The 13,398-nt window shown below is 36.6% G+C and overlaps 1 protein-coding gene across 3 annotated transcripts in view; it reads right to left on the bottom strand.

Annotated features, from left to right (window-relative positions):
• Positions 1 to 188: 188 nt before the first annotated feature.
• The window catches only part of enpp2 (ectonucleotide pyrophosphatase/phosphodiesterase 2), a 34,135-nt gene continuing 20,925 nt past the window's right edge, over positions 189 to 13,398 (bottom strand). The window contains exons 16-23 of one of the 3 annotated variants that reach the window (XM_048154278.1): positions 12,328 to 12,412; positions 12,136 to 12,223; positions 10,122 to 10,291; positions 8,893 to 9,028; positions 6,991 to 7,130; positions 6,741 to 6,876; positions 6,284 to 6,361; positions 189 to 379 (exon numbers count right to left, since the gene is read on the bottom strand). In XM_048154278.1, the coding sequence (XP_048010235.1) occupies positions 243 to 379; positions 6,284 to 6,361; positions 6,741 to 6,876; positions 6,991 to 7,130; positions 8,893 to 9,028; positions 10,122 to 10,291; positions 12,136 to 12,223; positions 12,328 to 12,412 (970 nt within the window). In that variant the 3' untranslated portion in view covers positions 189 to 242. The remainder of the gene's footprint in view (positions 380 to 6,283; positions 6,362 to 6,740; positions 6,877 to 6,990; positions 7,131 to 8,892; positions 9,029 to 10,121; positions 10,292 to 12,135; positions 12,224 to 12,327; positions 12,413 to 13,398) is intronic. The other 2 variants (XM_048154277.1, XM_048154279.1) reach the window with 2 other exon arrangements.

Genomic DNA, 13,398 nt, shown 5'->3' with positions numbered 1-13,398 from the left:
CATCGCTGCTCGCAGCTATATTATTTATTTATTTTTTTTCTCTGGAATGTGTCACTTTGGATTTCAGTGGCACTGCATAGGTTGTAATTTTTACATTAAAGGTGCAAAAGTTCTGATATGATTTATCTGTTTCATTACAAAAACCAGCTGTTTTAATAGGGGTGTGTATACTTTTTATATACACTGTATGTGCACTTAAATGAATGAAGGTAATGTATACTTGATAAGTATTAGAAGACAACTTACTGTTTTACTGTCTCTGCTGAATCTCTAAGACCATTGTAGTCATAGTCGAAGACGGGCCCGACGACCACATTCACTCCATTTCTCTCACTAGCATAACGTTTAACAAGTGATTTCTGGAAATAACCCCACACACCTGAAACAGCCAAACAAAGATACAAAGACAGAGACAGTATGATGAATTGTTAGAAGACAGTTTGGATGATAAAAGCATCTTTAAAGGGCAGAACAGAGATTAAAATGTATTAGAGATTAGAATTTCAGAATTTTTTAGTACTGTGAGAAGTTTGCTGGAAATCTAAAAAAGAGCATCTTGTGCTTCAATGGAAAAAAAAAAACTGACCTCTTGTACATTAGCCTGATAAGATACAATACAACAGCCTATGATACGATAACACAGTACTTCATTGTCAGACAAAGTGTGATTTTTTTTTGAATCACAGTATCTATGTTCAGAATTCCTCAAACCATGACACAAATGTATACATTCAGTCCTCATGTTAAACCTTACAGTCACATAATATGAATTTCTACATTATACATTACATACATAAAACACAATTTAAATTTCATTCCCATAATACCATGATTTCTGTGCTTGTGATTTTTGATTAAGTGCCTTATTCAGTTGCAAAATCACCTGATGCACAAAAAGTGCTTTAAACTTACTCTTTTAAATCTTGGAACCATGTACCTCTGGTTTGATGGTAATGATACAAATTCATTATGCAAGTTACATGCACACATAGCAGTGTCACAGATTTGCATATTTGTTTAGTGACCTAGAACAGTGCTTATCAAACCTGTCCTACAGATACCCCACCACTGAACATTTTGTATCTCCCTCATCAGAAATGCCCAATTCAAGTCTTGCAGTCTCTACTAATGAGCTGAAGAGTTAAATGTAAGTCTAACACAATCAGGTCTGTCAGAATAGTATCTATTCCGGTATGGACTGAACACATCAAACCCTCCTCAGTAGTGGGAGTATGGGCGGAGTTCCACTCCATGCAATCTCTCTCCACTAAAATAGCCACAGGGACAGAAGTTGGTGCCAGCTTTCGCAGTCTGGTCAGGCTTAGGCTCCGGGATGAAAATGACTTCAGGCATTCGTTTTGGTTCTGGCATTGTGGCAGGCATGGGCTCAGGATCGGGGTCTGCGGTGGGCTTTGTCCGTGGCGGGTGTGGCATGAGGCTGGATGGGCTCTGGGTCCGAAGTGAGTGGGGTGGTAGAGTGGCTGGCAACTTCCTCTTCTACAGTACACATGGTAAAAGAGGATCCACTCTTAACAAGTATCAGTTCAACAAAATCCATATATTTCCCTTGAGGACCATCAACAGCCAGGGGAACAAGCTGTTTAATGTGGGAAACAAAGAAAACAGGAACAGAACACAGGAAAACTAGGTGATACAAACAAAAATTCCATAAAACAGAACATGTTTGGTTTCTGATTATGTCCACGCTTGTTTATATGGTTCCCCATTATGTTCACCTGTGTGTACTGTTCAACTGAAATATGAATACAAAATAGACCAAAGACATCTAAACAAACCAAAAATACAACAAGGTGTCACAAGATGTAACCCTAAAAAGGACAGAATGCTCAAGCATATCTGGTTTTTCTCATCATAGGTGCAACGTTACCCATTACAGTTTGGCACAGGTGTCACCTTGCAGCAGATCGTTTGTTTGTTTATAATCTTCATTTTTATAAGCTCATACAAGTTCTCAGCTGCTAAAAATGTCATCATATGTACATACAATACAATGAGAGGATTTAGCCCAGCACACAGCATTGTTTGAATGTTCGGTAAGTAAATATATGTCATAAATAGTTTCTGTCCGCTAGAGGTCATGAGAGGCCTATTCAAAACAAAGGCGTAGCTTGATGACACCAAGTTTGAGAGCGGAATCTTGGGAGATGTGGTCTTCACATCATAGCCAGTGGAAAACAATTGGGATAGGACTTGGGAAGAAATCATGTTCATGGATGTGATTATTAACGTTACTGTAGTATGAAGCAGAGCAGGACCAAGTGTTTTGGGAGCTGAACGAGGCCGCTGGAGCGATTGCACAACACATGCCTCATGAGCAGCGGAACTTTTATTATGCCACAGTCACCGGCACCGCTTACAATTTTCCGGTCATGAGTATGAGGTAACACAGCTCTGTTTATCATATTAGATACATTTGAGTGTGTTGAAAATGTTATAACGTTACTCTGTACGTTCGCTCGGTGACTGCTGTGAGACTCTTGTTGCAAACTGCAGTAAGCTAGATTTTAGAATATCATATTTTAGAATTACTTGTGTTGATAAATGGCATGCAATTAATTTTAAAATGTATTGTATGATGGAGAAAATGCTGTATTACTGTTACTAAAAATAAAGCTGCATCTGATTATGCTATGTTAGCTACTTCACAAAATAATGTTTTTCTCTGAGGCATGGTAAAGCATGATACTCGCAAAAAAATCAAGAAAATTAGATTTAAACAATAAGACTAAATGTGTTGAGCTATATAACAATAATTTGTTTTCTGTCCATAAATATATCAAAACAGTTGTTCCCTTGCCTATTAAAACATGTAAATATTAAAGCGTCTTTGGTGTTTCCATGGTTTCTACAAAATAAAACCGGAAACTGAGGGTAACATGGGTATAATGCAATTGACAGGCGACTCCTCACACGTCCCGGAGCCTTGGTTAAAATTGCAATTTTCTCACGATTTACAAATAGTAGCAAACATTTGGGATATTGTAAGTACTCAAGTGCACAAAATATATAACACAGGCCTAGTGGTTTTTGGATATTTTACAGTAAAATTCTTACATATTGCAAGTTTTTTTTTTTTTTTGTCTTAAAAATGACAGTGTGAACGCTAAGCTAACCAGGACTAAATGTATCATTTTCTTTTTTGTCTGTACCAAAAGAACCAAGAGAACTGTGCCACTGTTTTGAATGGTTGTGTTCTATTATTAATATTACTCCTGCAATCTCCTGCTTGTTCCTAGTTGAAGTAAAAAATAAAGTTTGTTTTGTTTTGGATGTTCCATTGTCTACAAGTGATTACTACAACCACTCACTTGACAGAGTAATCAACCACAAGAAAGAAAAAAAAAAAAAAAAAAAAAAAAAATGGACTTACAGGCAGTTCACCTCCTCCTCCCTGAACAAGAGGTCTGGCATTCCAGACCCACTTCCCAGACCATTCTCTCAGTGTTTTCTTTTTTACAGGACTCAATGAGCAGTCTAAGGCACGCCTGCCTGTGGAAGGTCCTCGAGGGACGTTTGTGGCTTATGTGGAGTGGGTATTCCTGCAGTGCAGATCCTCCTTCACTGTATGTGAGGCAGAGGAGGAGGACCCCTTCAGTCCCGCCCCTGCCACAGGCCCAGTGATGAACCCCGTGCCTGCAACAGAACTAGAACCCAAGTCTGAGCCTGCCATGGACCCTACACTAGAGCCCACTCCAGCGATGGAGCCAGAGCCAGCCACCACATCCATCCTGGAGCCAGAGCTGGCCACAATATCACCTTGCTCAGTCCATTCCCGAGCCAGAAACAGAACTTCCAGGCTCATGACTCCACCTTGGCCAGTCAGTCCATTGGCTCTGCCTTGGCCCCTCGCTCTCTCAGTTCTACTGTGGTCTGTCATCCCTTGGGCTCCACTGGGCTCATTTGATCTGCCAGCTCCACCTTGGTCCCTCTTGTTCTGGATATATTGTGGACTTCTGGACCTCCGACTGAGCCTCAGCCCTTTACCCCTTTGGGTCCACTGGGTTGCTTCTTCCCTTTGTCCTCACTCCCTCCATCTCAGTCTGCCAAGCCCCCAGCTCCACCTTGGTCCTGCGAGCTGGCAGCTCCACCTTTGACTTTCAGGCCTTCAGTGTCAGCTTAGACAGTCATCATTTTGACTCTGCCTTGGTCTACACCTCTTCCGACTCTGTCAGTTGGTACCCAGGCAAAGCCGCTTTATGGCAAGCCTCCAAGGTTAGTAAAAAATAAATAAATAAATAAATAATTGGGAAGGAGACCAGAGTCTGTTTTTTTTTTTTTATAGATGTCAACTGAGAAGAGGTTTCACTATGCTGAATAAACTTCTTTTATGGGAAAACTGTTTATTTAATTAGTTTGCCCTTAAACATTTATTTTGGATTTATCTATTTAAGGGTTTACAATGAAAAAAATTTATAAGAGAAGTCATGGACAATTTTGCGAAAGGTAGGATTCAGTTTACAGCACTTCTTATCCATTTCTATGGTATCCGCAAACAGTGATTGACTGTCGCACAAGAAATTCAATGACGTCAAGGCTGTAATGTGGTTGGTTATCAAGGCACACTTGATCCAATAGGTTGTTACTCTTTCTCCACTGGTAGAGCCAAGGACGAGATATCTTCTTTTTTTGGCTCCAACAAAACTCCTCCCTATGTCAGCTCCGCCCCATAGGGTCTTTCTCTGCCAGCTCCACCGGTGTCCTGTCCATTGCCATCTTAGCCATGTCCACCTCCAAGAGCCCCCCCAAGAGTTTGTGTCACGGTTATGTTCTGTTTATGTTTGTTCCTTTTCCTATGCTGTACTTAGTTTTGGTTTCCTTGGTTTCTGATTATGTCCTCATTTGTTTCTATGGTTAGCCATTATGTTCTCCTGTGTCTTGTTTAGTTCCCTGGTTTGTCATGTGTATTTAGTTTTCAGGCTTAGTTGGTTGGTTATTGTCATTGTTTTGAGTTGTCGTGTTCTAACACTTTAGTATAGGGAACACATATAAACTATTAACTATGATTTTTCCCTCAATAAACTACTAATTTACTGCTTATTAATAGTTAGTAAGGTAGTTAAATTTAGGTATTGGGTAGGATTAAGAATGTAGAATAAGGTCATGCAGAACAAGGCATTAATATGTGCTTAATAAGTACTAATAAATAGCCAATATTCTAGTAATATGCATGCTAATAAGCAACTAGTTAAAATACCCTAAAATAAAGTGTTACCATATTGCTCCTGCAATATCTTGCATGTTCCTGGTTAAATTAGAAATAAAGTTTTTGCTTTGGATGTTCCATCATCTTTGAGTGATTACTACAACCACAAATACATTAATTTATACAAACAAAACAATTTTTAATTAGTTAAATAATTCATAAAAGAGAGGATAATAATAGGATTCAATAAGAGAGGAAAAAAAGGACAAAAGACAAAAAAAAAAAAAAAAAAAAAAAAACAGAGAGCATATTCTGCTGTAAGCTATGGAATGGGTTGTGTTCCTCTGTGGGTGGCAGCTCAGTTAACTGCCTGAGCCCAGCACAGCTAATCTAAAGCAGACACAACATTCATCACTGATGTATGTGTGTGTTGCAGATGCAGCAGCCGGCCAATAATGAGTCGGCGTTTGGATGTAAACATGGAAGCGCTGAACTGCATTCACTGTGTCAACTGAGTACGAGGTTATATTAGCTGGGTAAACTTTATTTATGCACTGTTTAAGGCAAGCGTGAGCTCCGGGGGCGGAGAGCGCGCGATTTAAAGGGGCCGCAACCTGAATCGGCGCATTTCTAATTATGCCCCAAAATAGGCAGTTAAAAAAAATTAATTTAAAAAAATCTATGGGGTATTTTGAGCTGAAACTTCACAGACACATTCAGGGGACACCTTAGACTTATATTACATCTTGTAAAAAAACATTCGATGGCACCTTTAAGTCTTTATTTTTGCTCACAAAAAGTATTCTTGTCACTTCATAACATTAAGGTTGAACCACTGTAGTCACGCTGACAATTTTAACAATGTCTTTAGTACCTTTCTGGACCTTGAAAGTGGTGGTTAAATTGCTGTCTATGGACGAGTCAGATACCTCTAAGATTTCATCAAAAATATCTTAATTTGCGTTCCGAAGATAAACGAAGGTCTTACGGGTGTGGCGAGTAATTAATGGCATAATTTTAATTATGGGGTGAACTAAGCCTTTAAATTATTGTGGAAGTGCTGTTATAATCTTGGCCGACTCAATGTGGAATCAATGCAAGCATTAAAGGAACACTTACGTTTGAATGCTGGATACATTGGTACAGTATTGGTAATGAGAACAGCATCATATCTCGGTTCCAGAGTGGAGGAAAGCTCTGTCAATTATAAGATCATGAAAAGAACATTTTTTGTATTTTTGTATATTGTATATTTTGTATATTGTAGACTATTTTTTGTGAAAGCACAAAACTAAAAAACACACTAAAACCGTGTCCTAAAAACAATGTTCTGGCACAGTCTAGACAAAAATAAGTCCTTTTTTGGCCAATTCTATCAACTGAGATATAAATTTTAATTTTATACTCTTACAAAGTTTTGAGTCCTATAAACTTGATCTTCAAGACAGGAGCCCAATTAAGATTAAGCCCAATCCTGTACTAATTCTGTCTTGCTGGTTTCTGGAATTGGCTTAGATTTAGTATGTGAAATTACTTAGGCTAGGATGTACACTATAGAGAGAGAAGGAGGTCTCACGAGGTGGATAGAGGAAGCTGTAGGAGATCTGTTTGTCTGCATGGTAGCTTGAGCAGGACTGACTGTAGGCTGAAGGAACTCTAATATCAGGCCGAACACAGTTACTCAGAGCCTCAATCAGAGGGGTGAAATCTACCTGCAACAGAAGAGGCCACACAGTCAAGTTTAGACTCTAATAAAACAGACAACACTTTAGCCTTTTTTTGGTGTGTGAATTGACTATAAACTACCATCGTTTTGTTATCTGTACCTGCTTAGATACAGTATAAGATGTCCAGAGTGGCATAGACAAAGCTTCACTGTAGCCGCTAACGTAGTCACTATGATGAAGGATGAAGTATTTGGTGCGGAACATGACCGCTGGACGACCATAAGGAAGATTCTTGTTGTCTAAAAAAATTAAGGGGAAAAAAGCAGGAGTAATCTCTTAATATGAAAAACAAAATGACAAAATATTCAATTCATTACTGCATCAAATAAAAGTCCACAAAACCAAAAATGTTCATAAAGCAATAATTTCTGTTCAGAAGACTTGGAAGTGCCTGATTCATATGGATTACAATGCCTTTATCTAGGTTTTGAAAATTGAAAGTTTTGGTTGCATGGACTTTTAGTGGATGGACAAAAATGATATTAATTTAATAAAATATATTTGTGCTTTGAAAATGAACAAAAAATTTTGGCTGAATAATAAGCCAGGCAAGGGTTAGTTCACCCAAAAATAAAAACTCTGTCAATTAATTGCTAGCATGTTATTGTCGTGTATGTTCTGACTTTGTTTAATTATAGTTCCTGCATTCTTTTTCTCATTTTCCCACCACTAGTTTCTTTCTATTGTTAACTGATTTGAATTACACACCTGTTTCGGTTTCTGTTAATTAGCTTCCCATGTGTATTTAAGCCCTCAGCTCATTCACTAACTTTTTTTTTTTTTTTTTTTGCTAAGCTTTCTCCTGTAATCTCATGCATGTTCTTTTGTTGATTTTTTTATTTTATTTTTTTCGGAACAGCCACACCTTGACAGTTATTCCACAGTATTTCCCACATGATTTTGTGAGACTGTAGGGGGTGGACCTCGGTCTCTGTTATTATATTATATTATATTATATTATATTATATTATATTATATTATATTATATTATATTATATTATATTATATTATATTATATTCTTATGACAGTAATAATCATATATTGCTGAACAAATCCACTGTAAAATAAATGAAAAGGAATAATTCATAAATATATTATTTTACTTTACACTACAGTGGGGAAATTACAATATTTTTGTCCTAATTTCTATACTTGCATGAGCTAAACCCTTGGAGTTGTGCAGTTGTGCTTATGTTGTGAAATGCTGTAATCATGAATAGTTGTAATGCTTGGAAAATGTTGGAAATTATGCAAAAATGAATCATAAGTGGTGCCCATTGCGTTCCCAAATGCACACTAAACTCACAGCACATGCAGAGATGGATTTCACTGCATTCATCCAATAGAAACGAGCTATTATGAGATGTGGAAAACCCAACGTTAAAGACCTTTTATATTATAAAAATAAGTTTGAACATATCTTTGGTTCATTATGAAACTGTGAACACTGTTTCCCATATGACATTCTTTCTTCTGTGGAACATAAAATGAAAAACTCTGCAATGTCATACTCTTTTCCACACAGTGAAATTGAGGGGGACTGAGGCTTCAATATTGTCCTTTAGCCATTGCATACTTGGAAGCAGTTTTGGATAAAAAGTCTGTTAAATGCATAATGTAATTATCAGTGAATAACTTCTGACATATAATGACTCCAGAAGACTTTGAATATAGTATACAAGTCACATGAACTACTTGACAGATCATGTTTTTTGAAAGCTGTGGTCATTATGAAGTGATGTTATATGAAACAGATTGAGTGTGAAATAGTGTGAGCATTAATTTTTTTTTCCTTTAGTGTTTCTTGGAAACAGCATGCAAAGTACATGAGAATGACTAAATACTGACAGAGTTGTATTATTGGGTCAACTATTTCCTTTCAATCGGCAAATAATTTTAAGATAACACTTAATATGACCCAGAGCAGCTAACTGTTAACTGTACATCAAAAAGATGTTTGGCATCACTAAACCATTCCAGAGAGAAGGGAAGTTAGTTACCATCAATAACTTGTCTCAGTCGTTGATTGAGCTCTTCCACTTTGTTCTGTAACAGACAGAGCCACAGTGACTCCAGGTTATAGCCTCTTATAAGGGCCACTTTCAATGCCCTCTGCCCCCTACTTTTTGAACGCAACTGCAAAAGATTAAAGGTGAAAATCTCCAGCAAGAGATCTAGATCTGAGCAGAAGGCAAAAGCACTTTCAGAGGCAAGGGGAGGAATCACTATGATTCAATACAAGGAACTGGAAATGTCAAAATGATCTAGGCCAGGGGGTTTCAAACTGTTCCTGGAGCCTCCCCAGCACTACAGATTTTTGGATATTTCTCTTCTTTAACCAAAGTGAATTAAGTCATCAGCTAAATAGTAGAGTATTCCATGACCAGAGCTGGGTGTGTCCAATAAGAGAAACATCCAAAATGTGCAGTGCTAGGGAGGCTTCAAGAAACTTTGAAAACCCCTGATCTAGGCAGTTCAAGAGAAAAGCAATGGCAGCCAGCTATCCTTTCTGAGCAGGACAAGGGAAAAACTTACAGATATTAAAGCATGCAACAATGATAACTGATATAAGCATGGGTACATGCACATGAAGCACTTTACGAGATTTTATGAGGGTTTCGGCAATTAAAAATAAACTGTGATAGTATGTGAAATGCAACAGTAAAGACTGCTTTAGAATATGTCTATATACCTCATTAAACTGCAGTCATAAAATGTTGCACAATAATCCTGAACTGTCAGTTTTAAAAATAGAAACAAACAGAAGGAACTAAATCTACAAAACTATAATTATTAAAATAGAAACAATCAAAAAGAAATAGTGCTACTAAAGTATAATTTCTCAGGAATTATGAGTAATGCCTGCTATGTGAGTGCAGTGATGTTCTGAGTCGTTTTCAGCACATTGCTGAATTGCCAAAAACAAACAAGCCCATCGCCAAGTGTTTATGATATTCTGGTCCCCAAATATGATATGGGTCCCTACATCAGCGAAATAGATGTTTTTTTGCTTGATTTATTGTCTGCCAGATAAAAATTAAAAGTCAAATTAGAAAATAATAGCACAATAGGGACAAATTATGTACCAAAGTTTCATATTATGGTTATTATAATCAACAGTAATAGCTATGCCACCAATAATAACCTAGCTTTTAAGTGTTTAGAAAAAACCTTTCTTAACAGAAGTGTAAGAAGATTCATAAAGTTCTGAAAGTACTCTTTTGCTGACCTTGTCTTCACAGGTGCAGCCCAGATCATCATTAATAGCTGTGACTAGTCCTGCAGGGTTTGGCTTGGACACTTCTTCAGGCATGCTGGGTGTGTATACAGGGGTCCTTAGGAGCTGGTTAAGGCTACCATGGGTACCATTGTTAGGGGCTGGCTTCAAGCCAAGGAGATCTGGGAAGATCATGGAGGAAAAAGATGATGTGCTGACACACACTGTAAAGCATTAAACAATGAAGTGTTATTAGAATTGCCAAGTATGCAGTTGTTATGGTACTGAGCAACTTTTATGTTTGCTGTAGCTCCTTTTTTTTTAAATTGTATTTTTTAATTAATTTTTAATCGCTTAAATTGTATATCCAATTTTCTAAATAGAAATAAATTTATTTAAATTTCAATTAAATGTATATGAAATTATTTACTTTTAATCAATCCCAGATCCTAACTGATCTCTGACATCAGACAGAAGAGGTCTCATGCACACTTTACTCACTATGCCACTAATGCATTAATACAGGGGTGACGAACTCCAAACCTGGAGAGCCACAGTCCTGCAGAGTTCAGCTTCAACCCTGATAAAAACTCACCTGCCTGTAGCTTTCTAGTAACCATTCAGACCTTGATTAGCTTGTTCAGGTATGTTTGATTAGGGTTGAGGCAAAACTCTGCAGGACTGTGGCTCTCCAGGCGTGCATCTCATTCAGCTCCCTAGTTCAGTAGTCAGGGCACTGATCAGGGAGTCAGCCACATTCATTTACATGGTATACTGATACACGTCCTAGGAAGCTAGGGAGCTGATTGAGACGCAGGGATGGACTGACGTTTGCCACCCCTGCATTAGTAAATTAATTAGTACAGAAAAATAGTGCAAGAACTTGGGGAAATTTTCAGAGTTTTTATGCAGCTTATATCGAAAAATGCTTATTTTAAATTTTTGTATTTGCTTTGGGAGTGGATATATTTTGAGCTTGCCTAATTTTGGTTGGATTTATGTACTGAAACTGAAAATGAATGTTCTTTCATTAATGAATAACTACACAGGAATGAATGAGTAATGCATTATTAACACTTTAGAAACTACTATTAACTAACAAGAAACTTTGATCAATGAATTAGTAAGTAATAGTGCTCAGTTGAAGGTGGTAGTTCACTATTAGCTAATCAGTAACTACTATTTTTTTCATACCTCCCAGAGAACTACTAAGAACTACTATATACAGGTTCATAATTAATGTGAATAATGCATAATGTATAATTAATTCTAAAGTGAAGATCATGGTAACCCACTAGTAATGACTGAAGTATTACCAAATCCTTCAGAAGGAATTACTAATTATTTGCATCAGTATTCTAAAGTGAGAAACAGGATAACTCTCTAGTAACTACTGAAGGCATTGTAAACTTTTGAGGTTTTTGTAAAGTATTGGATGGTAATAACTCAAGAGCTCCTACATTCTAAAGGAACTACAAATTATTTGGATCAGTATTCTAAAGTGAAGATCATGGTAACCCACTAGTAATTACTTAAGTGTTACCAAATACTTCAGACGGAATAACTGTACAAAACTGTACAAAAACCTCAAAAGTTTACAATGACTTCAGTAGTTACCAGAGAGTTATCGTGTTTTTCACTTTAGAATAATTCCTTCTGAAGGATTTGGTAATACTTCAGTCATTACTAGTGGGTTACCATGATATTTACTTCAGAATTAATTATACATTATGCATCATTCATGTTAATTATGAACCTGTATATAGTAGTTCTTAGTAGTTCTCTGGGAGGTATAAAAAAAACAGTAGTTACTGATTAGCTAATAGTGAACTACCACATTCACTGAGCACTGTTACTAATTCATTAATCAGAGTTTCTTGTTAGTTAATAGTAGTTACTAGAGCGTTAATAATGTATTATTACTCATTTGTTCCTGTGTAGTTATTCATTAATGAAGGATCAGTATTCTAAAGTGTTACAGAATGTTGTAGTCAGGATCAAGCCTAGAGAAAGGTAATTTTCTCACCACACATGACATTGTAAAGCTCAATATTCTCAAACGGTGGGATTTTTGTCTTGAATTTAAAAGCTGGTCCATATCCAAGGAAAATAGTCTGAAAAAAAAAAAAGACCAAAGTAAGTAACTAATGTACCACAAAACTTAACATAACATAACACTTTCAGCTGTAGCCATGAAAAAGCTATTCAAACAACAAACCTGCATGCTGTTGATCTTATTGTCATATCCATGATCACCAGCAAACCCACATTTGCCATGATTCCTCTTTGTTTCATAGAACTTTCTGTTTCAGACAAGACACAACCACAGTAGGTAATTGCAGGTCCTATCTCAAGGGAAAACATTAGGAGGAGACATGCAGCAATAGTTAAAGTCAACATTCGAAACCTGCTGTACTAGTGTATTCAACAAATGATTCAACTAGAAAAAAAAAAGTATGGCAGGACTCGTTTTTATCAGTCGCAATCAAGTAATTTCATTTGTGATCAATTAAAATCAAATCATTTTCTAAATTTTTGTTCTTGTGGATCACACACACGCACACACACACACACACACACACACACGCAATTTACAGTTTTGATTTCATGCTATCCATAAGAATAAAGGTGTTAACGTTCACTGGCTTGCTTTAATTACGTTTCAGAGGATAACAATTTGGTTACAAAATGATTCTCAATGCATCATGATAGGGTACTAGGAGTTAGTATTGTCAGTATCCATGACCAAATACCAGTGAAATGCAAAGATTCTAATTTTAATGCCAGCGATGAAAAGAAATGCTAGTGAACACTTCTAAACAAATGTTTAACTACTTTAAGTATTTAATTTTTTAAAACATTTTTTAAATTTACATTAATTTTAATTACGTTTAATCATAAGTAGTTTTTTTTTTTAATAATTACACATTCATAATAATTTAAAACACTTGTATTTTGGGAAAGTTATTTTCGAATAAATAAATATAGCTTCAAAACATACAAGCAAATAGCCAGTAATAAAGAGAAACACATTAGGCAATAAACAGTTTACAAGTTTACAGTTTGCCTTCAGTTTATCAGACAAGAGCAGTGGGTGATATACTGTGCAGTGAAGCCCAAAATTGCCCTAATTATTCCCTTTGACCTTTTCCATACTTGATGCAAGTTTGGACACTTGTTTGAGGGTTTTTATGTGTTTGTGGAAATGGCAGAAATTACAATATGTCTTTCTCTAGCACACGCAGCACAGCTGCAGTTAAAAACTAAACTCAGTATCCATTCTGAAAAC

The sequence above is a fragment of the Megalobrama amblycephala genome, linkage group LG13 (assembly GCF_018812025.1).
Source record: "Megalobrama amblycephala isolate DHTTF-2021 linkage group LG13, ASM1881202v1, whole genome shotgun sequence".
Taxonomy (NCBI): domain Eukaryota; kingdom Metazoa; phylum Chordata; class Actinopteri; order Cypriniformes; family Xenocyprididae; genus Megalobrama; species Megalobrama amblycephala.
Note: the sequence above shows the minus strand (reverse complement) of the source record. Positions and strands in the feature narration are given on the sequence as shown.